The sequence below is a fragment of the Bombyx mori genome, chromosome 18, assembly GCF_030269925.1.
Source record: "Bombyx mori chromosome 18, ASM3026992v2".
Lineage (NCBI taxonomy): Eukaryota > Metazoa > Arthropoda > Insecta > Lepidoptera > Bombycidae > Bombyx > Bombyx mori.
Genome location: NC_085124.1, coordinates 13,964,041 through 13,989,693, shown reverse-complemented (window position 1 = coordinate 13,989,693; position 25,653 = coordinate 13,964,041). Strand labels below are relative to the sequence as shown.

The 25,653-nt window shown below is 42.3% G+C and overlaps 3 protein-coding genes across 5 annotated transcripts in view; all 3 read left to right on the top strand.

Moving 5' to 3' along the window:
* LOC101744897 (fumarate hydratase, mitochondrial) overlaps positions 1–25,653 on the top strand; it is a 32,537-nt gene that overhangs the window by 4,888 nt on the left and 1,996 nt on the right. For 2 of the 3 annotated variants that reach the window (XM_038017146.2, XM_038017147.2), the window contains exons 2-9: positions 2,145–2,261; positions 6,783–6,864; positions 8,919–9,040; positions 10,720–10,952; positions 13,289–13,494; positions 16,575–16,778; positions 17,870–18,031; positions 19,557–19,687. In XM_038017146.2, coding sequence (XP_037873074.1) covers positions 2,145–2,261; positions 6,783–6,864; positions 8,919–9,040; positions 10,720–10,952; positions 13,289–13,494; positions 16,575–16,778; positions 17,870–18,031; positions 19,557–19,687 — 1,257 coding nt within the window. Of the gene's footprint in view, positions 1–2,144; positions 2,262–6,782; positions 6,865–8,918; positions 9,041–10,719; positions 10,953–13,288; positions 13,495–16,574; positions 16,779–17,869; positions 18,032–19,556; positions 24,338–25,653 lie in introns of those variants that run through there. The other variant, XM_062673757.1, reaches the window with a different exon arrangement.
* LOC101744754 (putative uncharacterized transposon-derived protein F52C9.6) lies at positions 19,937–24,337 on the top strand. The gene has a single exon (XM_004926774.5). The coding sequence runs from the start codon at positions 19,946–19,948 to the stop codon at positions 21,197–21,199; it is 1,254 nt and encodes a 417-aa protein (XP_004926831.3). The 5' UTR covers positions 19,937–19,945; the 3' UTR covers positions 21,200–24,337.
* On the top strand, positions 23,175–24,337 carry LOC134198664 (N-methyl-L-tryptophan oxidase-like). Its single transcript, XM_062673760.1, has one exon. The coding sequence runs from the start codon at positions 23,175–23,177 to the stop codon at positions 24,282–24,284; it is 1,110 nt and encodes a 369-aa protein (XP_062529744.1). The 3' UTR covers positions 24,285–24,337.

The following is a 25,653-nucleotide window of genomic DNA, read 5'->3' as shown; positions in this document are numbered from 1 at the left end:
TTATATTATTAGCGAATGCAGGGTAATTTTATGATTCGAATAAATGTTTGCCCGTTTAAGTATATAAAAAATGGTAAATTACAACGAATGTACATATCTCTTAAGTTCAATAAAGTATGTAGGTAGATAAAATGATAGGCAAGTGCGTATGTATGTATTTTTGTTAAAAATTTTAAGCATGTGTGTGTAAAGTCTTGAAATGTTCTATATTTTGTCTAAAACCCAATAAAACACATAATCGAAGTCATTGTAAAATATATTTTTCAGTCTTTTTTCTATAATAATAATTCGTCTGGCAAGAATTTAGATTACCAATTTTGTTTTGTGGTATTACCTCTTTATGCTCGGTTTATTTCATTATTGTTTTGGTTTTTGATAGGCAGACAAACAAGCATAGACCACTCCGTGTACCTATGCCATCTCAACGACATCTTAAAAAATCAAAGAACATATTGTGAAAACCGCTTTATCCTATCCTTCATACCGGAATTCATAATTGCTTCATGGCAAAAGTAGGCGGTTAACTGTTATTTATTCGCATGGGTTCAATGTACAATGCGTTTCAATCTAGAATGTAGCACGGACGGTGTGTCAAATCGAAAAATATAGGTAGTCAGTAAAAAAGATAGGTTTTTAATATAATATTTATTTTGAAACCTTCGCCGAAAATTTCACGTTCGCCGATTCCACTCATCCCACTGCTTAAGCAATCGAATGATCGTCGCTGTCATAATCCTCATTGCAGCTTTCCCCTACAATCAATATGTAGGTCATTAAACTATACCATTAGTTGATTATATGTATGAAAGAAAAAAAAATGTATTACCTTTGTAGCGAAATAAAAATTATCGTCTTCTGTTATCTCTTGTTGCCGGTATTCATTTTCGAGACACCTGATCTCTCTCTGTCAGTCATCTTTTGTGATTTACTCTATGGCTTCGAGGGTTAATTTTTCGATTTCTATTTTTAGTTGACGCACATTTTTGTCTGCCACCCTACCTTTTATTAAATGCCATATATACTCTAAAGGATCAGTCACAATTGTGGGGTGGTAGCCTCAACACCTTGAAGCCGTCTGAATTATATAATCGGTTTATTAAATTAGCTCTAGGCTTTGAGTAGCATGGTTCAAATTCCAATTAAAAAACAATTTCTGTTGCTGTCCATACTTTTTTATCGAATTTTGACAGATCGAGGTCATTGACGCGGACATTCTTATATTTTGAAACTTATATAACTTATAACTTATCTTATACCTTATTACGTATGTATTGACGCTGACACAATCTACATTGAGATTCTAGTCACAGATAGACAACAGCCTAATGCGCTGGCGACCACGGCCGATGACTCGAATGTTCTAGAGAATAATATAGTATTCTAGATATTTTTTTATTCCAACCTTAAGTAAAAAATGTATATTTTTTTTGTCATTTACATTCGCAGTATAGATGAGATTGACCACAAAAACTGCGAAGTAATTATTCGAAGCGTAAAAAATAATATGATGACAATTTAAAAACGCGAGATTAAACCGTTAAAATTATTTTAATTATGATTTATTCGCATTTGAATAAAGTAAAAAGATGAAAAATAATAATAATTAAAAGTAATTCTTTTAAAAAATCGGTTAATAGAACAGGTTAAAGTCAAACTAATATAGACGGGCTTATAAAAGTTAAAATACACACTGGAGTCTTAATTATACAGTAAAAAGTAAAAGGCATTCAAACGATAATCCGACTCAAATCGCCTTTTCTACTACAATGGTGTATTAAGAATCATGTTTTTTTACGAACAAGTTGTGTTGTTTACATAACTCAAATACTTTCCCTCCCGATCCATTAAGGTTGAGGTTTGAAGGATGGGGCAGCCGTTGTAACTATACTGAGACCTTAGAACTTATATCTCAAGGTGGGTGGGTGACATTGTAGATGTCTATGTGCTCCAGTAGCCACTTAACACCAGGTGGGCTGTGAGCTCCTCGGACCGTCTATGCAATAAAAAAATAAAAACTTGGAACGTAGCGAGTTGGTCTTTACTGCGCGACTTCATTGTGTATCACGATGGTAATGTGGATGCCCATACATGACCTAGTGCCGGATCGGATTGAGATATTGAAAATGCTTGTTTGTAAATTTCAGAGGAAGGAAAAAGATACCTTTGGGGAGCTGGACGTGCCAGATGACAAGCTATATGGCGCGCAGACCGTGCGTTCGGTGATGAACTTCCCGATCGGTGGAATTGAGGAACGCATGCCTGTAAGTATTAACTTTTTTCTCTTTATAAACTGCGACACGACTAATCGGCTAGCTTCGAACGACGTCCATATAATTTTCACGAAAGACTTTCAAAGGACGAAAGATAGAAAAGTTTTTACCTAATTATTCCTCATTACTTTTGTTCTACCAGCATGAATATATTTGTGGCAAAATGGATATCACGCTTGAAGGGAATCAAAGGACAACTCAATTTTTTTCACATCAATGAGCTATCAACGATTGTTCATTCAACAATAAATACGGTTATGTCTTGTTCAAACAATACGGTAATATCGTACTGTGTTGATACTAAGATAAGACTGACCTCTGTGTGAACTTGTAACTAACAGCTGTAGATAAAATCGTAAATCGTATGTATAAAACTTTATAGGGGGGAACTTATAACGATAAATTATTAGACATTTTAAATATTACATGTCACTAGGTCGAATCACAAAACAAAAATAAATATTAAAACTGCCCCACTTTCGCCTGTCTTATGTCTGGTTGAATTAAAGCCCTTTAGTCTGACGGGGAATCGAACGCGGATCTTGCGATGCAGTAGTTCGCCAGTCACTACCGATTTCAAGGTTGACTGCGGTCAGTACATCTATTTTTAAACAGTGAACCCTTTTTTTTTTTTTTTTTTTTTTTTTTTTTAACGCTGGGGAATCCATTTACGGATACCCGGTCCGGGGGGTAACGAACCGGGTTATGTCGGACTCCGGCGCCTCCTGAGAGGAAGAGGGGGACGAGAAGGTCCTCCACCTCCCCGAATCCCTCGCAAGAGACTACGCCTTGAAAAAGGCGCGCGAAGCACTTGCCCCGCAGAACGACTACCGACTAAACCCCATCGAGCTCCACCACACCGGCTACACCAGACCTACGGTACCGCAGTGCGCGCCGAAAGTCCGCCTTCGCCAGTACCCGTCCTGATGATAAGACGGGATTTCATCTCCGGGAAAATCCCGAAGGACGTCATTTCGGGAGATACACCGTGAGCGGCGCACAGGAGCCACCTTGCACCGCCCCACCACCGGACCGACAGTCGAGTACCGGGCGCCCCCGCACCCGCCACCTGACAGTCCCTACGGGGGCTGAGCGGGAGCTTCACGCCCGCGCCGGCCATCCCGCCTTCTGCGCTGAGGTGCTGAAGAGGGATCCCACTCCCTTTCACGCTCCTCAGCCTCACGGGACGCCATTACCAGGTCACAAAACCTGGCCATGGCCTCCCACGAGCCCTGATCCTCTAACATGCGGGCGACGACAGCCCGCAGGGAGAGGTTTCTCCCCAGCACCGCGACGAGATCTCGCCGCGAGTGCTCCCAACGCGGGCACGTTTCGAGCGCGTGCTGCGCGTCATCGTCCGGGTGCCCGCACTGGTGGCAGCCCGGATGTGGCTCCCTCCTGCAGACCTTCCACAGGTACCTCCCGAAACAGCCATGTCCCGAGAGGACCTGCGCAAGGTGAAAGGAGAGTACGCCGTGACGCCGTTCCGACCATGCCTCCAGCACGGGCACCAGGGCCTCGAGGGTGCGACGGCGGGTGGCTGAAGTTTGGCCAAGTTCCTTCAGCAATCGCTCTCTCCACTTAGCGTATGCTACATGACGCGCAGCACGCTTCCACCGACCGACAGCCGACGGGCCGGGCGACCGTCCCCGACTCAAGGCCTGCGCCTTACGCCGATATACCGCAGCCAAGATTTCGGCCTCGAGGTCCCAGGGTAGGGATCCGGCGAGAGCGCAGGCCACATCTTGAGAGATGGTGCGGTACCCCCTGATGACCCTCACCGCGAGCGCCCGCTGAGCTCTGAGCAGCAGAGACGCGTTTCTCGCGGAGAGTGCGGGCGACCACACGGGAGCACCGTACAGGGCCATACTGCGCACCACCCCAAGGTACAGTCGCCGAGTACCGGCGCTGCATCCTCCGACGTTGGGAAGAAGACGGGTCAGCGCACCTGCCGCCCCCATAAGCCTCGGAACCAGCGCCTTAAAATGGTGGTCGAATCTCCATTTGCTGTCCAGCACGAGGCCCAAATACTTGAGCTTCGGCTGGACAGCAATGGTGACACCCCCGACTACGAGATTCGCGCCTTGAGGTGGCCCTTTCCGAGCTTAGTGGAAGCACACTGCTTCGGATTTTTGGAGGGCCACCTCGAGGCCGAGTCTCTTTATTCGTCTTACCACAGTTGCCACTGCAGCCACAACCAGGACGGCTGCTGACCGGTAGTCGTCTCCGCAAGCCGTCACCAGCGTGTCGTCAGCGTAGCAAACCACTTCGACGCCAGGCAGGTTAGCCCCGCGGAGGACCCAGTCAAAGCCTATATTCCAAAGGAGTGGACCCAGTACCGACCCTTGTGGAACCCCACGTGACACTGTTTTTCGTCCCCACCCACTCCGCTCGGGGAAGATCACCGCCCGCCCTGAGAGATAATCCTCAATCAGATTACGGAGACCGGTGGGGACGCGGTGAAACCGTAATGACTCCACAATCGTGCTCCAGGGGATCGTGTTGAAGGCGTTGGCAATATCAATCGACACAGCCAACAGTACACCTCCCCCAGAGCACGCCTGGTCGGAAAGATCGCGGACCCGTAAGACCGCGTCCACGGTCGACCGACCTCTCCGGAAGCCATATTGGTTGGACGCGAGATCCGGCCCAATGTTCTCGAGGTGCTGAACAAGACGCCCGGCAACCACACGCTCAAGGAGCTTACCGGCCTCGTCCAACACTACTATCGGGCGATATCCGGAGGGCTCGTCTCTAGGGCGACCGTCCTTCGGGATAAGCACCAGCCGGCCCGTGCGCCACGGCTCCGGGAACCTGCCCTCGCGGAGGCACCTGCTAAACAGCGTTCGAAGTGCAGGTCCCAAACCATCCTCAGTTAAAGCGAGAGCCCATGCTCGACTCGACAGGCCGTCGGGGCCTGGTGCTGTACGCTTCACGCGCATCCTCGCCACTGCCGCCTCAAATTCCGCCTGGGACACACCTTCCAGCTCTCCGCCGTCAGCGACCTGCGCCGTTGCCATTACAGGGGGGATGAAGGCCGTTCGGGATGAGTCCGGAAATAGACCCCCGACCACCCGGTGCAATGTCTCGGATGGCAGTGTGCTGGTCGTAGGGGGAGCCCATGGGCGAAGCGCATTGCGCGCTAGCCTGTAGGGCCGCCCCCACGGATCACGATCGAGCGAGGCGAGCAGATCATTCCAAACAGTGAACCCTGATAATTGCACACGACAAGCATTGTTACCAGCCTTTGTGAGCGACCGGAAATTGTATAATTTGACTTAAGTGTTCAATATTTCGCTATGTTATTATCAATACCGGCCAAATGGCCAAAAATAGAGAATATTGGCAATCTTTAGAGAGGGCCTTTGTCGAGAGACAAGCTGTTTTGAAAACCACACCGAACGTCGAACGGCAGACTTAATTATAAGTTGAATTGAAATTTAATTTATTATTAAGTAATTTAGTAAGTTAGTAATTAGTAAGTAACACAACAATAAAGGCTTATTATTATTATCAATATCGATGCTCTGAGAATTCCTAGTGTTTGCTTAGTAACACAAGCCCGCACGATTAGATCTACTTTTTATTTTTGTTGCGAATCAGTGATGCTTACCGATTTCAACGGTTTGTCTCAAGTTGAGTGACGACATTTGCATTATAATGTATATAGTCTCCTATGACTATCCCATATGCACAACCCACTGAGTTTCTCGCCGGATCTTTTCAGCGAGTCGCGGTTCCGATTCGGCGGTAGATTCTACGAAGGACTGCTTTTGCTAGGGCTTGTGTTAGCAAATTCTCTCAGATTAAGCTCGTGAGCTGACCTATCTGTCCGCTCTGGTATAGCCCCTTAGGCTACCAGAGAATAGATAAGGAAAAAAGAAAATAATGACCATTTGTTAACCACGTGGGCTGTCCACCCGCTGCTCATCTGAAGAAAAAAAACCCATCAATGATTAAAGTACTACCGAATTTACGTGGGAAACAACAGCACGTTTTCGTATGAAAGTGAAACAATGCGGTTATGCAACATTGCGACATTGGAGCCGCCACTACGAATGTATGGTTAAAATGTTATCAAATTGGGTATCGACTAGCTTATGAAACATGTTCGAATGTGGTCAAGTCAATGTGTTAGTTTTTGATTCGATAAATGAAACGATGAGAGTTTGAGGTTTTGGATACCGCCGCCCTGCGTATTTATGTTGTGAAGCAGTAATGCGTTTCGGTTCGAAGGGTGGGGCAGACGTACTGTAAGAAATGAGACCTTAGAACTCTTGTCTCAAGATGGGTGGCGGTATTACATGTCTATGGGCTCCGGTAACCATTTAATACCAGGTAGGCCGTGAGCTTATCCATTCATATAAGCAATAAAAAAAAATTGGTTCGTTGGTAGGGTAATACTTAAGGAAGGTTGATCTGTTAACTTATCGACATGATAACGCAGTTCTTGTGTTTCCTATTATCTGTGACGTCACGTAAAAAGCTAATTATGAATGTTTTTTTTTTCAGTATCCCGTGATTGTCGCTTTCGGTATACTAAAGAAAGCAGCCGCCAAAGTCAATATCGAATATGGACTTGAAAAGAAAATTGGTATGTACTGCTAATTTATATTTGTTCAAAGCTCAATTAAATAAAACTTTAATCCTTTATTATATAGTGCGTGGTGGGGTACAGGGGTAGGGTGTATGTAAAGTGTTTTAGGAAACCAAGTGCTCAATGACTATGAATATAATAACACAAAAAAAAATACATTTGAATTTTTTATATTTTAAAAATATATTTTGTTAGTGCAGAATATTCTCATTCCTAATATCGTAGGGTCTCAAGACCGAGTTTCCCGAGCGCTATGACATGCCCTTTAAACGAGGCTTGTGGAAAGCTTTAAGCGGTAGGCAGCGGCTTGGCTCTGCCGCTGGCATTGCTGAAGTTTGGGCGACGGTAACCACTCACCATCAGGTGGGCCGTGTGCTCATCTGTCTACAAGGGCAATAAAAAAAAAAGACGAAAGTATTTTTGGCTAGCGTTTGTTATTGTCATGATATACGTATGTCGACGATACGCCAAGGTTTTTCACACGTAAGATCTATTACAACGAAAATACAATACAATGCTATGAAACGTTAACATTGCGTGGAAAAAACTTAAAGCCATTTCTTAATTTTTACATAATTAGTCATTTTGTGATGGTTCTAGCAACTACAACTTGTCATACACAAACAAATGGTATTACTGCGAAACAAATCATGAAATGTAGCTTAATATTCAGAATAAATATTTGAGTGTATTTTACACGACTCTTACATGAATCTATTTTACTTAACTTACTTTTAAGATAAACAAATATTATCATTATATCATCATTATTCAATCTGATAATAGATGGCACCAGCAATATGATTTGCATAAAAAAATACAATTTTATTCTTTATTGTACACACAGTTAATAATACAATGCAATAATTGCGAAAAGTTATAAAAAAAATACAATTATTTTCGCAAAAAATTACAATACTTAAAGTATTAATTTTAATTATAACATAATTTATATTTTCCATTTTATGCTTTAGATATTTGAGTATTATATTTTGACAGTCATTTGTGTTTTTGAATAATAAATGAAACCTTAAACATTTTCACATCAAAACAGTGTCTACTAAATATTGAATATTGTAGAATAACACTTTCATGTTACTAATAACAAATAAACAATAACATAGATTAAACTAAATTATAAATCATGTTTATTATTGCCAATAATGACGGCTTGCGCCCAAATATATATATGTGTGAGACGTGGTCATTTGTAATGCGGCTTTACCAGAAAGTTCAGAGCTATCCAAAGAGCAATAGAAAAGGCTATACTCAGAGCTTCGATCTATTTAGATACGATCTGTGTGCTGAGTGCGAGTTTTTTAACGTTCTCGATAGCGTAAAAGTTAACTCATACTTGTATGGAGTTGGAACAGCGCCTCTAGCGGCACAAGTAGGCAAACGTTCCGAGTTAACTTTTACGCTATGGAGAACGTTAAAAACTCGCTCTAAGCACACAGGTCAAAGATTCTCACACGAAGCATGGTAACCGACTGAGAGCGAACGTTTGAGGTTTGAGAGGTTGAAGTGCCAGCGAAAGGAAAACTTGTTCGTATAACTGATGAGACTAGACTCATAGACTGATGAGGTTCAAAAACTTTTGAGCTGTCACCTCAAAGGTGGATTTTATTTTATTGCGCTTGTAGGTAGACGAGCATACGGCCCACCTGATGGTGAGTGGTTACCGTCGCCCATGGACTTCAGCAATGCCAGGGGCAGAGTCAAGCCGCTGCCTACAAATGCATGGCAATCCACTGGATGCAGCTGCCGCGTATGGAGTCGTAGTCGTGAACTTTGGGGAGGCCTAATTCCAGAAATGGACATCTGATAATGATTGACGCACATTACGCATTTTTGTTTTTAACACTGTACATGCTTTGGAATGTGTAAGGAGTATTGCTGGTGATACTGCTTATTGAGAGTCTGAGTCATGTCGGTACCGTGTCGGTTTTTGCGGCGAAATAGCTCCTTGCGCATTAAGAACTCCACTAAAGTTTCAATGCTCGCTTACGTTTCTCTCTCGAGCATCGAATGATCTAGAAAAACCTCTACAGCCGACGCGATCATGCAGGCCTGCGATGACGTCATCAGCGGGAAGCTCTACCGCGAGGGTCACTTCCCCCTCGTCATCTGGCAGACTGGCTCCGGTACTCAGTCCAACATGAACACGAACGAGGTGAGGTTTATTTATGAGGTTAAGCATTCCTGGTGGTAGGACCTCTTGTGAGTTCGCACGGGTAGGGAACACCACCCTGCCTATTTCTGCCATGAAGCAGTAATTCGTTTCGGTTTGAAGGGTGGGCCAGCCGTTGTAACTATACTGAGACCTTAGAACTCATATCTCAAGGTGGGTGGTGGCATTTACGTTGTAGATGTCAATGGGCTCCGGTAACCACTTAACATCAGGTGGGCCGTGAGCTCGTTTGTCCAACCATCTAAGGAACAAAAAAAAGAGGTCCGGGCTGTACCGAGCCACTGATATCTTTGTTTTTTTTAATTGGATAAGTTTTAATTGTGACTAATTAGAATTTTGCAGAAATTACTACAATGCAACGTGGCGGTTGGATTATAAACAACAGAGATATTATAATTAATAACTTATTTGAAGATGTGAGTGGATGAAAGGGATGTGATACAATTGGTTAATTTTGAGAAAACACCCAACAAACTTTTGTTACTTATTTTTGAGATATTATGTGTTTGTTGGCTGTTATTTCTTATTATTTTATACGTGAAATTAAAGTACTTCAATCTCTTTAACAATATGGAGAAAGGAAATAATAATTAATACAATAAGAAGGAGGGAGGAGCTAGAACAGACTGCCCAAGACCGATACAAATGGAAAAATTTGATTCGAGCCCTACACCCCAGCAGAGGGTAATAGGAAAGCATGATGATGATGATGACAATAAGAATATTGTTTTAAAAATGATTTAAAATTAAAGATTATTTTATTCGTACATAACTCCTTCATCACATGTGATTTCCAAAAATAGCCTTTAGACCCGGAGCTTTAAGGTCTAATATGGTTTACAGGCACATAACACCTTCATTTAATGTAAAAACTCAAAAATCTTAAAAATGGTACTCATGTCTTCATTTATTTTAGTCAATTAAAATTCCTTGAAATATGCGATATTATTGAAAATAAAAGACAACACGAGAATCAATGTATCTGAATCTCGAATCTGTATTTCGAATTTAAATGCAATTTTTATTTTAGGTTTCTAAACGAGTATTTCTATTTAATTTGCAAATTTAAAAGAAATGACTGAATTCACAAAACTTAACACTAACACCGCATCACCGCGAAAAACTATTGTCCCCTTAAGCGACCCAATTCACCCCAACGCTTGGGTGAAAAGGGAGAAATGACTTTTTGTAACTTTTTATGATTATTCTTTAATAAACTATATCTTGATGCATTATAAGTGAAAATTTCAACTACCGGAACCATGATGATCTCCGTTTTATTACTATAAATACAAGAAAAAAATCAATCTCGAACTTAAAAAGTGTCCCGATTCCCCCCATTTTACAGTATGTTGAGATTTTTGTATGTTAACACTAAACATACCATAATAGGTCAAATTCACGTATCATCTTATTGCTGTTGCACATTTGACTACATGACTTTTTCTTACCAATTAATTTACAGTTATTTTGCTTTTTTTTGTTTATTTTGAGTAATACTTGTCGTATACTGCTATCTAGCCACTACGGTAGAAATAGGTACCAGTAAGTGTTGGTATGATTAGTGTTAAGGACTTTGTCAAATCTCTGGTATTTGCTGATAGACTTCATAACTGCCATACGCTTGTTTGCTATAAAATAAATTTAAATCAATACTTCAGGTGATTGCGAACCGCGCCATACAAATACTGGGCGGGAAACTGGGCAGCAAGGACCCGGTGCATCCCAACGACCACGTGAACAAGTCGCAGAGCTCGAACGACACGTACCCCACCGCCATGCACATCGCCGTGGCCATGGAGCTCCGGGACAGGCTCATGCCGGGCCTCGTGGCCCTCAGGGACACGCTGCAGGCCAAGAGCAAGGACTTTGAGAGGATCGTCAAAATTGGAAGGTTCGTAGAGAAGCTTGTGAAAAACATGTGTTATTGAAGTGAAACTTCTAATGCGACTTCTAACAAGGTTGCGTTAAACGTTTAACGCTTCTGGGAAGGGAGAATAGAAAGAGACAGAGCGAGAGTGAATGCGTGGCACTCGAACGCACGCGCGTAGTATACCTGTTATAGGCCAGCGCGAGCGTTCGTTCGAACAATCGGCCGGAATTATCATTATTATTATTTTATTGCTTAGATGGGTGGACGAGCTCACATTCCACCTGTTGTTAAGTGGTTACTGGGGCCCATAGACATCTACAACGTAAATGCGCCACCCACCTTGAGATATAAGTTCTAAGGTCTTAGTATAGCTACAACGGCTGCCCCACCCTTCAAACCGAAACGCATCACCGCTTCACGGCAGAAATAGGCGGGGTGGTGGTACCTACCCGTGCGGACTCACAAGAGGTCCTACCACCAGGGAATGTGTTGTTGAAGTGAAACTTCTAATGCGACTTCCAACAAGGTTACCATAAACATTTAACGCTCTTGGGGAGGGGGAATAGAAAGAGACTGAGCGAGAGTGAATGTGTGGCACTCGAACGCACGCGCGTAGTATACCTCTTACAGATCAGCGCAAGCGTTCGCAACGAGTAACGTCCAATATTTTAATAAAGTATTTAAAAAAAATCTATAATTTAAGGTATGTATATATAAAATAAAAGTTGAAGATGTCGCATGTCTTCTACACAGCATTTCCTATTACAGGAGCAATCTAATTTAAGGATGAACATTTAAAAAAACCACTATCAATACTATACATTGAAAAAGAATTTTCACTTCATTCACGTGCACCAAGTTGTTTTTTTTTAGCTTATTGCCCATAAAGAACGAAACCATGGCAAATATTGCAATTAAAACAATTAAGATTAATTATTATTTGCACTGCCCGCAATGTAACATGATTAGAAGTTTGATGACGCGCGAGGTCAACGCTCCCGCTGGTTCTTGTATACAGGGTGTTTGTTTTATAAACATTATAATTCTGCACATGGCAAATGCTAAAAAGTAGTATCGGTTCGTGTAGATTTTGTTTATTCTAGGAGTCGAAATTTTTATATTAACAAAAAGGAAATACATACATAGTTTTACTGGTATTAAAGGCATATTGTGTTTAAATAAGACCACGTCCTTATAAACAATGCGACAGCCTTACAATATTAATTTTGATCTCAAATCTTCAAAGTCGCCCTTGATAGCTCCTTCTGACCAAATAAGCCGTCAATTCGTCGATCTATCCAGAGAAATAAAAAATACGATATAAATAGTTGAAAAGAACAGATATCTGACGTTGTCTCAAGAGAAAAGATGTCATATAATATAGTTAAACCTTTAAATTTAGAATAGATGACTCGCTGAAGTCACTCTCTTGTTGACTACATAATGAATTTCAACGCAATTCTAATTCTGTCTACACGGGTAGGTACCACCACCCTGCCTACTTCTGCCGTGAAGCAGTAATGTGTTTCGGTTTGAAGGGCGGGGCAGCCGTTGTAACTATAGTTGAGACCTTACAACTTATATCTCAAGGTGGGTGGCGCATTTACGTTGTAGATGTATATGGGCTTCAGTAACCACTCAACACCAGGTGGGCTGTGAGCTCTTCCATCCATCTATGCAATAAAATAATAATAATGATTATTCCGGCCGATTGTTGGCCACCTCGCCGGAGTGTGTCCTGCCGTCTTCCCGGGCGAGGCAGATTGTAAGTATTGTTAAGCGCTGGGGTTCGGTATAAATAAAATTTCACCAAAGTATAACTTAAAAACTGTATTCAACCCTTAAAACACGTAAACACTTCACAAACACTTTAAAACACTCAAGAAATACTTTAAAACTCTCAATTCGCTTGTTCCGCTTCGCTTCAGGTGATCCGTTCGCTGTTTCGCTTCGAGTAGTTCCGATTACTGACTGACTGCGTGCCGTCCCTACAACGCTTTTATAGCCGATATGTTATATTGGAACTTGGGACAATGAAACGACCGTACGTACTAACAGCTGGCTTATTACTACTGTGAGCGGAGCGGGTCGCGATATACGAATTACATAACAAACACTGCACGATACATCATTCCTAGAATTATCGAGAATGCTCTACACATCTCTAGTAGTAGTTTCCGATGTCTGTCAATAGATGGCGTTGTACTCCTCGAACGTTCTAGATCCTTCGATATTCGTTCGACTATTAGGCGATAGATGGCGTTACTCTTGCCGGCGTAACAGTATTGTAGATAGGATAGTGGATATTAAAGAGGAATGAAAAAATAAAAAGTGTCGTTGTGTCGTGTCGCGTGCAGGACCCACCTGATGGACGCGGTGCCGCTGACGCTGGGCCAGGAGTTCAGCGGGTACGCGGCGCAGCTGTCGTACGGCGTGGAGCGCGTGTGCGCCACGCTGCCGCGCCTGCACTACCTGGCGCTGGGCGGCACGGCCGTCGGCACCGGCCTCAACACCAGGATCGGCTTCGCGGAGAAGTGCGCCGCCGAGATCGCCGCGCTCACCGGTACCTACACACCTACACCTAATGTCAATAATATGCTATGTGTTTGTGCGTGTATCATCCCGAAAACTGGTCACCGTTCTCGTCGAATCCGGCGCTTGCGACGAATGGCTCGACGAGCGAATTAACCCACAGATCACAGAGTTTCTCGCCGGATGTTCTCAGTGTGTCGCGTTTCCGATCCGGTGGTAGATTCTGCGTAGCACTGCTCTTGCTAGGGCCAGTGTTCGCAACACTCCGGTTTGAGCCCCGTGAGCTCATCTACACGTTAGGGCGAAGCTGATATAGCCTCTCAAGGCTATCAAAAGAGGTAGGTAAAAAAATCCCGAAAGTGTAAGCACACGTTATAAAGTGGACAAAGCGTCATCACCGGTGCTACGGTCCGTTATCTCATTCGTCGAAGATCGAATGTAGTATCTATGCATGCCAATAGTATTAAGTAAAATTTTATTGTTTTTTCACTTAGTTATTACACCTCATCATTCAGGCCCGGGAGCATGTACGGGCCAGCGCGCACATCCTATTGCATACCGATGCATTTTACATCAAAGTCATTCATTTTCGAATCTGTTCGTGTACGGCCATCAATCAGCAAGGCGTCGCGTACTCGCATAATGGCATTTTTATCATATAAACCAGCGGTCGGGAAACTTTTTTTATTATTACCACAAAATATTTTTGTGTAAGTTGATATTACCCCATGGCGAAGATTTGTCGGTGATGCCTACAATAAAATACCTGGGTCAATCACGTGAACTTTGTATTTCCAAATAATGTGTTCTATCTCATTCTCTCGCCGGCTGAATCCTATACATTTATGTGTTTCTGTCTCTATGGACTTATTTTTTCGTTTCGTTTCATTACGTTTCATCGAGCTTGAAATCACAACGATTCTAAAGAAGTTTCACTTCAATATATACTTTTTACTCACAAAAGTTTCATTTTTACCCCCCAACATTTCTTTTTACCCCATTTGGGGTAATTTACCCCAGTTCCTTGACCGCTGATATAAAAACAGTAAGCATATCAATAAACAATTACTCAATATTGGAGTTGTTATCATTATCACAACAGAGGGTTGTGTGGGCAAACGTACGGTTTGCCCACACAACCGCTATTCCTATTCGGTCGCCCATTTTTTAATTTATTGCCTAGATGTGTGGACGAGCTCACAGCCCATCTGGTGTTAAGTGGTTACTGGAACCCATAGACATCTACAACGTAAATGCGCCACACACCTTGAGATAGAAGTTCTAAGGTTCCTTCAAACCGAAACGCATTACTGCTTCACGGCAGAAATAGGCGAGGCGGTGGTACCTACCCACCCGTGCGGACTCACAAGAGGTCCTACCACCAGTAATTACGCAGATTATAATTTTGCGGGTTTTGATTTTTATTACACAATGTTATTCCTTCACTGTGGAAGTCAATCGTGAACAATTGTTAAGTACGTATTTCATTAGAAAAATTGGTACCCGCCTGCGGGATTCGAACACCGTTGCATCGCTGCGAATGCACCGGACATCTTATCCTTTAGGCCACGACGACTTCCACCTGATGGCCTCAGCCTGGAAGAACTTGTTAACACTAGCCCTAGTAAGAGCATCGCTTCATTGAATCTACCAAGGAGACCCGGTGAGAAACTAGGGTTGATTAAGTTAGGATATACTCGTGAACGTCGCAGGGGACCGCAATAGTCGTTTCATTCACAAGCGGGAGGCAACGATTCAGCCCTATCTCATTCTTGATGCTCATAACTCGACAATCCTCATTACAGGCGAGTCGTGTTCTTTTTCCATCCAGTGTTTAGTGACTGGAGCCTATAGATATCAAAAACAACGTAAATTCCGTCATCCACCTTTAGACATGAATTCTAAGTCTTAATTTAACAGTACAACAGCTGCCCCGCCCTTCAAACCAAAACGCATTACTGCTTCACGACAGAAATAGGCCAGGGCTGTGATAATACCCAAAACTTTAAACTCGATTCATCATTACGAAAATTAGATTGTTTTTGCGGCTTTAGTTTTTATTTTCGCCGTAGAAGTCGCATCGCTCGATACGAATGCAGGTGTTTATGGTCTCTTAGGCTACAGTGTTGACAGCCGTCAGACTCTTAAAATATCCGTGTTTGGTTGACGAAACAAATAGACCAAACATGATCTACCACCGGTGTGACATTTACGCGACCTAATGTCACTTCTCATCTCATTAATCTTTGATGACCACTTTACGAAATATAGTCTGGCGATTAGCCATATTCATTACGTCGTAATTGAAAAATGTAAGACTCAAGTCTAAAATATTAAGTGTATTTTCTATCAGACTCAACATGTGATTAAATACGAATAGAAATGTACCGTCGAACATAATGATTGTCATTTGTCCCAAGAGCAAATATATTACAACCGGTATAACATAAAAAATAATTCTTGTATAGTTTTGACATATCCGATAACGACATTGAGTCTTCCCAGCGAGTGCTAACCCATAGACACAGCCCACTGAGTTTCTCGCCGGATCTTCTCAGTGGGTCGCGTTTCCGATCCTACAGTAAATTCTGCGAAGCACAGTTCTTGCTAGGGCCAGTGTTAACAACACTTCCGGTTTGAGCTCACCTACTAGCTTGGTGAATCTTGAATAACCCCTCGAGGTTACTAGAATAGGTAGGAAAAAAATAAAATAAAATAAAACCAGCGAGCGGGTTATATTGCTCGATACTGGACTCGGACTGACGGTCCGGATGTTGTTGTTCGGAACTTGTATAAGAGGCCGTCAGCGTAAAAGTGACCTAAGCTTACCATAGTTAGTATGGAGATATCGAGGTTTGAATTTACTTTTACACTGCTTCGTAGGCAAAAAAAGTACGCGCGAAAATAATGTTTACAAAGCCAGCCGGCAGGCTGGTTTTGCGTCAAAATTTATTTTGTTTCAAATAAATTGCAATTTAGAAGCACCAATTTTGAAAAATTGTAGGTTAGGCCACTTTTACCCTGATGGTCAGCCTCATATATAAGCTTATCTTGAAACTGTCGTAAGCGAGATTCAGCTCATCTTATATATAACTCTGCCTGTATTTTCAGGTATACCGTTCGAGACGGCGCCGAACAAGTTCGAGGCGCTGGCGTGCCACGACGCCATGGTGGAGGTCTCCGGCGCGCTCAACACCATCGCCGTGTCGCTCATGAAGATCGCGAACGACATCCGACTGCTGGCCTCCGGGCCGCGCTGTGGACTCGCCGAGCTGATGTTGCCCGAGAACGAACCCGGATCCTCGATAATGCCCGGTCAGTTGACACTACACTGGTGGTATGTAATAACTTTATTTAATTAGTTATGGTTGTTGGGATTACTGTATTGAAACGCAAGTATTCACACACGCCATCTTTAATGTCTAGTGCCCTCCCCCGTACGTCATTCAAGCTTATACAGTAAAGGAACAAGACCTGGCTGTATGGACTAAAGTCCGTCGCCTTTCCCATTAGGGATAAATTAATATCATCATCATTATACAGTAAAGTATCTTCACATGACATGGTAAGACCTCTTGTGAGTCCGCGCGGGTAGGTCACACCGCCCCGCCTCTTTCTGCCGTGAAGCAGTAATGCGTTTCGGCTTGAAGGGTGGGGCAGCCGTTGTAACTATACCGACACCTTAGAACTTATATCTCAAGGTGTGTGGCGCATTTACGTTATAGATGTCTATGGCTCCAGTAATCATTTAACACCAGGTGGGCTGTAAGCTCGTCCACACATCTAAGTAATAAAAAAAAAGTTGAATTCGGTTACGTTTTTGTGTTGAACCTTTACATGACTCACTGGCTTAAAATGGCTTAGAGAATTACGACATAATCATGTATTGTATTGTTTGTGTTAAATTAAGATTTTTAGTAGAGCGCGCAATGTAGTGAGTTCAAAATAAGGTTACGTCTGAGGTTAATGACCCCGCGAGCACGCGGCGCAGCTGAGTGCGGGAGGGGGGGGGTGTTGTAATATAACATTTGAGGTTAATGACCCCGCGAGCACGCGGCGCAGCTGAGTGCGGGAGGGGGGGGGTGTTGTAATATAACATTTGAGGTTAATGACCCCGCGAGCACGCGGCGCAGCTGAGTGCGGGAGGGGGGGGGGGGTGTTGTAATATAACATTTGAGGTTAATGACCCCGCGAGCACGCGGCGCAGCTGAGTGCGGGAGGGGGGGGGGTGTTGTAATATAACATTTGAGGTTAATGACCCCGCGAGCACGCGGCGCAGCTGAGTGCGGGAGGGGGGGGGGGGTGTTGTAATATAACATTTGAGGTTAATGACCTCGCGAGCACACGGCTCAGCGTAGTGTAGGAAAGAGGGTACGTTGTATTAACAGCTGGTGTTACGTTTCCAGGTAAAGTGAACCCGACGCAGTGCGAGGCGCTGACGATGGTGGCGGCGCAGGTGATGGGCAACCACGTGGCGTGCACGGTGGGCGGCAGCAACGGACACTTCGAGCTCAACGTGTTCAAGCCCATGATCGTGTCCAACGTGCTGCGGTCCATACGACTCATCGGTCGGTCTAGAACGTTCCCTGATCACTACTTGTCTAGATTAAGTACCGATACGTGTCGACTTATTGTTGTTGCCGCTGATCACCTTAACCCTCAGACACAGCCCACTGAGTTTCTCGCCGGATCTTCTCAGGTCGCGTTTCCGATCCGGTGGTAGATTCTGCGAAGCACGGCTCTTGCTAGGGTTCGTGTTAGCGACGTCGTCGGGTTTGAGCCCCGTGAGTTCCCGTGAGCCCGGTGAGCTCACCTACTGGTCAAGGTAACGCCGATATATCCTCTCAAGGCTCTCAGCTCGGGTAGAAAAAAAAAAGCTGATCACGCAAGAGCCAGTCACCGTCGACGCCCTAGACGCGTCCTTACGGATCCATCAGATCCAATAACCTTTGCATTAGACGCCTTCAGCTCTAACACTAGGAGCAGGCTTAGGAACCTATGCATCAGCTCGATGAGTGTCCCGCCGAATCTTCTCAGCGGGTCGCGATTCCGATCCAGTAGTAGATTCATTCGCGAAGCAGCTGCTCTTGAGTTGTAGGGTTACTTCGGAGGCGCTCGGGCAGCTGTTAGCATATCCCACCCCTCCTGGCTGAGCCTTTGCTCGCCCACCTGTCCTTCCTTGTGAAACTGGAAAGGACTCCGGGCCACTAGAAATCCTTCAATCATAAAAAAACCGATACGTAGAGAGTCTCGAGCTTGTATCTGTCGGGAAGTTTTCTCGTGTTCTTGTTCGAAAAGACAACCGTACAATACAATTGAAATATCACAATTATTTCATTTCGACCTGACGACCTCAAATGGGCAGCATTCACGTGTATTTTTTTATGGCTCTTGTAGGCAGACCAGCTTACGGTAATACCCGTTGCTCAGGTACATCAGCAATGTCAGGGGTACTACCAAGCCGCTGTCTAGTTTATGTTGTTTTAAAACAACTATTGTGATTTTCTGGTGGTACATGTGGTAAGACGTCGTGTGAGTCCGCGCGGGTAGGTACCACCACCCTGCCTATTTCTGCCGTGAAGCTGTAATGCGTTTCGGTTTGAAAGGTGAGATAGCCGTTGTAACTATACTGAGACCTTAGAACTCGTATCTCAAGATGGGTAGCGGTATTTACGTTGTAGATATCTATGGGCTCTAATAACCACCCACATCAGGTGGGCTGTGAGCTCGTTCACCCATCTAAGCAATAAATACATAAATGTTTCGCTGAGATTTATTTTAAGAAACCTAACTTGTTGTTTTTCCGTAACTAACACATTAAATTTATTATACCGTATGTGGTCAGTTAGTAGTTACAATAATTGTAATGTTGTACTTTGGGAGGTGTTAAAGGAAAACGTCTTCTTGCGTGTATTCCATGTTTAATAATCATCTTAATCCTAATTTACAATTATGAAGAAGCCTATGTTTCTGGGTGGTCCGCCTTATTAGGGGGACATACGAGATTACACCTATTAATTATGTTATATACTAAATACTATGCTATGCTATAATATATAAGTATACACACTTCATAATATTGTTGTCCACCAGGCGACGGCTGCCAGGCCTTCAACAAGAACTGCGCCGTGGGCATCAAGGCTAACGAAGTGCAGATCGCGAAGATCATGCGCGAGTCTCTAATGCTGGTGACGGCGCTCAACCCACACATCGGCTACGACAAGGTAACGCGCTGCACGGACTATTGGGAGGATCCTTTGCTAATATCTCAATTGCATCTCCGTGGTCATTGTTCGTCGGACGTAAAGTACTTCAAGTACATGGTTTTAGATAAATCTATTTTTTATAATTTTGATACTTTAATGGGGTTTTGTAAATTGTAGAAATAATCTGAAATATTGATGATTTTAGTTCGATCTCATTTTTATAATTTTGCTACATTAATGCGGTTTTAAAAATCGTGGAAATAATCTGAAATATTGATGATTTCAATGTCAATACTACAAAGCCGGCTGAGCCCGCAGATAGATAACTATCAGCCAGTAGAACAAGCAGGGTTTCGTTCTGGATTTTCTACAACGGATCATATTCAAGTTTTACAACAAGTAATGGAGAAATACAAGGAATTCAACAAGCCACTTTACATTGCTTTCATTGACTACGTCAAAGCGTTTGATACGATCTCTCATGATGCTATTTGGGAAGCGCTGAATAAATGCTACATAAACGAAAACTATGTAAGAGTACTGAAAGACATTTACGAAGGTAGCGTAAGCCAAGTCAAACTGGAGACGCGAGGTCCTGATATACCGATCCGTAGAGGCGTAAGACAAGGAGACCCTCTCTCACCTAAGCTGTTCATAATGGTACTACAACACGTTTTTGATAATCTTAACTGGCAGGCGGAAGGGATTAGAATTAACAAAGATCGGCTTACACACCTCAGATTCGCAGACGATATTGTCTTATTTTCTGAAACAAGCAAAGGATTAGAAAGAATGATAACAAGTTTAAATGAAGAAAGCGAAAAGGTGGGCCTCAAAATGAACGAAAATAAAACAAAAATAGTTACTAATGATTACATTAACGCCATATACTTGAAAGGAAAGCCGCTTGAATATGTGAGCAATTACATATACCTGGGAAAACAACTATCATTCGATGACAAAAATGAAGAACTAGAGGTGGAGCGGCGTATCAACATGAGTTGGAAAAAGTTTTGGTCCCTGAAGGAAATCTTGAAAGGGGAATTCCCCCTTTACCTAAAGAAAATTGTGTTGGATATCTGTGTCCTACCTACTCTTACATACGGATGCCAAACGTGGACATTCAGCACCAAAACAAAAAATAAACTAATAACATGTCAAAAAGCAATGGAAAGAAGCGTACTGAAAATAAGAAAAATACAAAAAGTAAAAAGCGAAAAAATTAGACAAAAAACTAAAGTTATAGATGCCTTACAATATGCTTTAAAACAGAAATGGCAGTGGGCAGGACATATAGCAAGACGCACAGACAAAAGATGGACATTACAGACAACTATGTGGAAAGGACCAAAAGGAAAAAGAAGAAGAGGGCGCCCTAGAAAAAGATGGATAGACGATATAAAAGCGATAGCAGGAAGCGATTGGATAAGGAAAGCCATGGACAAAGGGATTTGGAAGAAGCTGAAGGAGGCCTTTACCCGAGAAGGGGTTCCGATCATTGATACAGGAGAAAGCAACGTTAGCGAATAAAAGAAAATTAAAGAAATTCTACCCTAGTATATTTAGATATTAAATCGCATGTAATATATTATCATTATGGATTGGAAATAAACAGGCTTTATTATTATTATTATTATTGATGATTTTAGATCAATCTCATTTTTATAATTTTACTACTGTAATCGGGTTTTGTAAATTGTAGAAAACAATCTGAAATATTGTGAAAACTACCGTCTATTATTCTAAAAAAAAAACCTCCACTTTACGTCCTAATTTTATAAAAATGTATGAAGTGAAACGTATCATTGGATAACCCCTAACCCCTTGAACGTCTGTGACCAGGAAACCTAATAAAGTATTCGAAATGTTGAATATAATATAATTATAAAAAAACTCCAGGTTAAACCGTAAAAGTAATTTTAATTATAATACATAATATGTTTAACTCTTATTTAAGTTCTTCAAAGGTCCAATGTTGACACATACAATATTTATTTACCAATCATTGAACAATATAATGTAATGTAACACGAATAAAATCGGCACACGGGCGGGGTCAACGAACTCGCGTGGCGCGGAGCAGATACCTTCGCACTACACGTCTGGTTCTCAAATTGTAACTTACTAAAACGTTTGTAACGTTTACCGCCAAGACTAAAGCTTCCAATACGCGCTTACAAATAGTCATGACTTTAGGATCGACTCAGATTTTTTTTAAATCAGTGATGTTAATTGGCAAGAATTTTGCCGTTATTTCTACTGGAATAGTCTACAGACGCTGCATTATCTATGATGGCGAACTATTTTATGTGTTTTTTATTATGTCTGTTGTGTATACTTATGTGTATTTATATAGTATAATATATACATACAATAAAACATATAATAATTATGACTTTTAGTAATAATAAACAAATGACGTACAGTCATCTGGCCCAATTTAGGATTCCCTGTGTTATGGGTACCAGAGACTGATAAACATACTTAAACAGTTTGAATATATACATATATAGATAATAGACACCCATGCAAAGAACAAACGAACCTGTTTATCACACAATGCTTGCCCAATGTGGGAATCCAACCCAAGTCCTACGGCGCAATAGTCAGGGGCGCTATCTACTGCACCACCGAGTCGGTCAAGTAGAGTTATTCGTCAAGTCAATTCAAGTTATTGGGATAAAGAGAAAAAATACAAAATAGAGCGCAATAACGTATATGTTTTATGTTAATGGCTATTATATTATTGGGAACTACCGCCCAACAACGACAACAACAATATCTTAATTACTACACACACACATTGATGCCTTTTTTATTGCCAAGCTGTCTTAATTTTATGATAACAAATACTCAAAACCCTAGGATTCAGTGGTTATAGTGTTGATTGCGGTAACTCTCCGTGCCCCATCCAGTTTATGACCCGGGGGGATCGGACGCTTAGGCGAAAGTGCAGGGTAGTCGGGTAGGGTTCTAAATTCCATCCCATCAACATCTGCGGACCGTTCAGGCCCACATACCCGTGCGCCCCCTAGACGCGGGGACCTCGCAGGAGATACGGCCCCAGGCCCGAAAAAAAAACACTCAGTATCAGCTCAGCTACCTCCGTTTGCGTTTTTATTTATTTACGTGTAGTCTGATAAGAAAAACAATAAACGATACTCTTATTAAAATTACGATTTGACCTCGCGTTTGTCACGTCCGTTGTTCCCCACGACACGGCAGTCCGTCGTGACGTCGACAACTAAAGCATTCGATTCATAGATCATTGTAAATCGAATATTAAAAAAGCGACATTAAAACGAATATGTAAATTTAATCGCATCATAAAACACAGCGATAGCTCTATCTCACGTGTCAAGTTGATACGACCGTTATCAGTGAGCTTATTAAATGTTTTTGTACATTTATCGTCTGTGTATACTCGGTTATCTGTTCGTTTGTTGAATGTCAGTTGTGAACTGTGAATTCTATCGAGGTTTAGTGAAGAAAAAACCCAGAGAAAATGCACTATGACCTGATCATTGTGGGCAGCGGATCCGTTGGTTCGTCTGCCGGCTATTACGCCTCCAGATCTGGGTTGAAGGTGCTGATGCTGGACGAGCACACGCCTCCGCACAGCTCTGGGAGCCACCACGGAGCGACCAGGCTGGTGCGGTGCGCTTACGGCGAAGGCACCAGATACATTCCGCTCTTGATACGAGCCAGAGAACTCTGGAAGGAGCTGAATGAATTGACAAAGACAAACATTTACGAGAAGTGTGGAGTTTTGAACACGGGTCTAGGGGATTCGAGTTTTATTGATAACGCTCGCAGAAGCGCTGAGATCTACGGATTGGAGATTGAGAATATGACGGCTGAGGATATAAAGAAACGTTGGAACGGCATTCAGGTTCCCGGGGATTACGTCGGGGTCTTTGAGCCGGACGCGGGATTCTTGAGATCGGAGTTAGCTGTAAATGCTTACGTCAAGCTATCAAAGGAAGCTGGGGCTCATCAAATATTCGACTGCAAAGTCTCGTCCGTGACACCGACTGAAAATGAAGTTGTTGTCGAAACTGAAAAAGGCATTTTCAAGGGTCGTAAGGCACTTGTCTCGGCAGGAACGTGGGTTAAGGACTTACTACCCAATCTGCCTATATCGCCTGTGAGAAAAGTTTTGACGTGGTACGCTTCGGACCCGTGTTACAAAAATATACCAGGTTTTTTGGTAAACTTGGAGCAGGATTTCTTTTACGGTTTCCCGGCAGATGAAAACGGCTTTAAAATTGCGAAGCACAGCGGAGGTCAAAATATCAGTTCGAGGGACGAATTGACCCCATTTGGGAGTCGCGAAGGAGACAGAACTGAGACGCTGAATTTTATAACGAACTTCTTGCCGAACACTGGCGGGATTTTGGAGGGCAAGACTTGCAGCTACGACATGAGTCCGGACGAAGACTTCATCATCGACACCCTGCCTGGTTCGGAGAACGTTATGCTAGTGACCGGTCTGAGCGGCCACGGTTTTAAATTTACAAGTGTGCTCGGCGAAATCGCTGCGTTCTTTGCTGGGGACAAAAAACCGGGTTTTGATATCAGACCGTTTGCGTTGAATAGATTTAATCATATGTAAATTTTGTTTGGCGTGGTTTAATGAATGATAATAATAAGATTACGTTTTGTCAATTGTTTTTTTCTCTTTCACATCTAATATAAACTCATCAGATTCGGATAAATCGTCACGTTCATTATAATATGGGGCGGCGCCATGTTGATATTGTAGATCCCATTGAAGTACCTTTAAAAGCATTTGATCATGTTAAAAAGTTTAAGCCGACACCTTTAAAAGTGTAGAAATGCAAAGCGTTGATACCTCCATCTAAATTCTGTCTCTAGATCTAAAATCCGTTTCTAGATTTAAAGGCATCAACAAGGTTTCATTTCTAAATGTCAAATCTAGTTTTGTTTCTACGTAAATAGCTTAGTTTAGTTTTGTAGAAATCAGAGTGCGACATTTTTACATAGTTTCAACGAAAATAATGTGTTTTCTCTTATTTTTACTGAAAACTATTACTAAACGTTTGTTGAAAATTTGCGCTACTTTTGTTTTAAGATAATGAATAATCATAGACCACAAACGTGATTGTATAAGAGTTAGTGTATTGCGCAAACGAACGCGGTCAATGAATGATAAGTTAGTGTGCATTACTAATAAAAATCTTACGTTACGGACGTTTTTTCCCGGTTAGGGTACCCCTCGGCATCGTCCCATAAGGAACTTCGTTCCAAAAATAAAAGTGGACCCGCTGCGTTTATTCGAGCACTTTTAAGGACAGTTGTTAGAGAAATCAAGTTAACTCCACGAACAGAACGCGAAAGCATTAAAGCAAAAACAAAAAAAACCCTATAATTAATGGAGAAGTTGCTTGGCGTCTATCTCTAACACTTTGATACTCTTATCGCGAAGATGAAAACCAAAGTCAAACAAACCGCGATACACCAAGATTAGTTCTTTCTGTGTGAAAATAAATGTACTTGTATAGAAGACGGCAATTAGCACAATAATCAAATGTCGCGAAATAATAAAATTGAAATAGCGAGACTAAATCCTACGAGTAATTGTGTTTACGACTCACGGATACCGTAGAAAGTACTAAGCACGTTTGTGTATTTAATTTTTTGTAACTTTATCGTCTACTAGTCGTACTGGCCCGCTTCGCTGGGCATTTAAAATTAATATTGTTATTTAATGTCATTATTATTAGGGAGTCCAACACTCATATAAATATTAGCCTATCATCCATTAAGTACATGTATTTTCTACATGGATACCAAGTTTCAAGTCAATCGGATGGACGGTTCAGTAGTTATAACGGAACATCCGTAAAAACCACTGTAGATTTGTATATTAGTATAGATTAAACAATAGCATGAAAAATAATTTGTTTATGAGAAATGTTTTAGTTAATACCGACCTATTATTTTATCTACCAGAAAATTTT

What these genes read in the sequence shown, in the direction of transcription:
- LOC101744754 (XM_004926774.5), top strand. Translation starts at nt 19,946, where the DNA reads ATGATTTCAATGTCAATACTACAAAGCCGGCTGAGCCCGCAGATAGAT.
- LOC134198664 (XM_062673760.1), top strand. Translation starts at nt 23,175, where the DNA reads ATGCACTATGACCTGATCATTGTGGGCAGCGGATCCGTTGGTTCGTCT.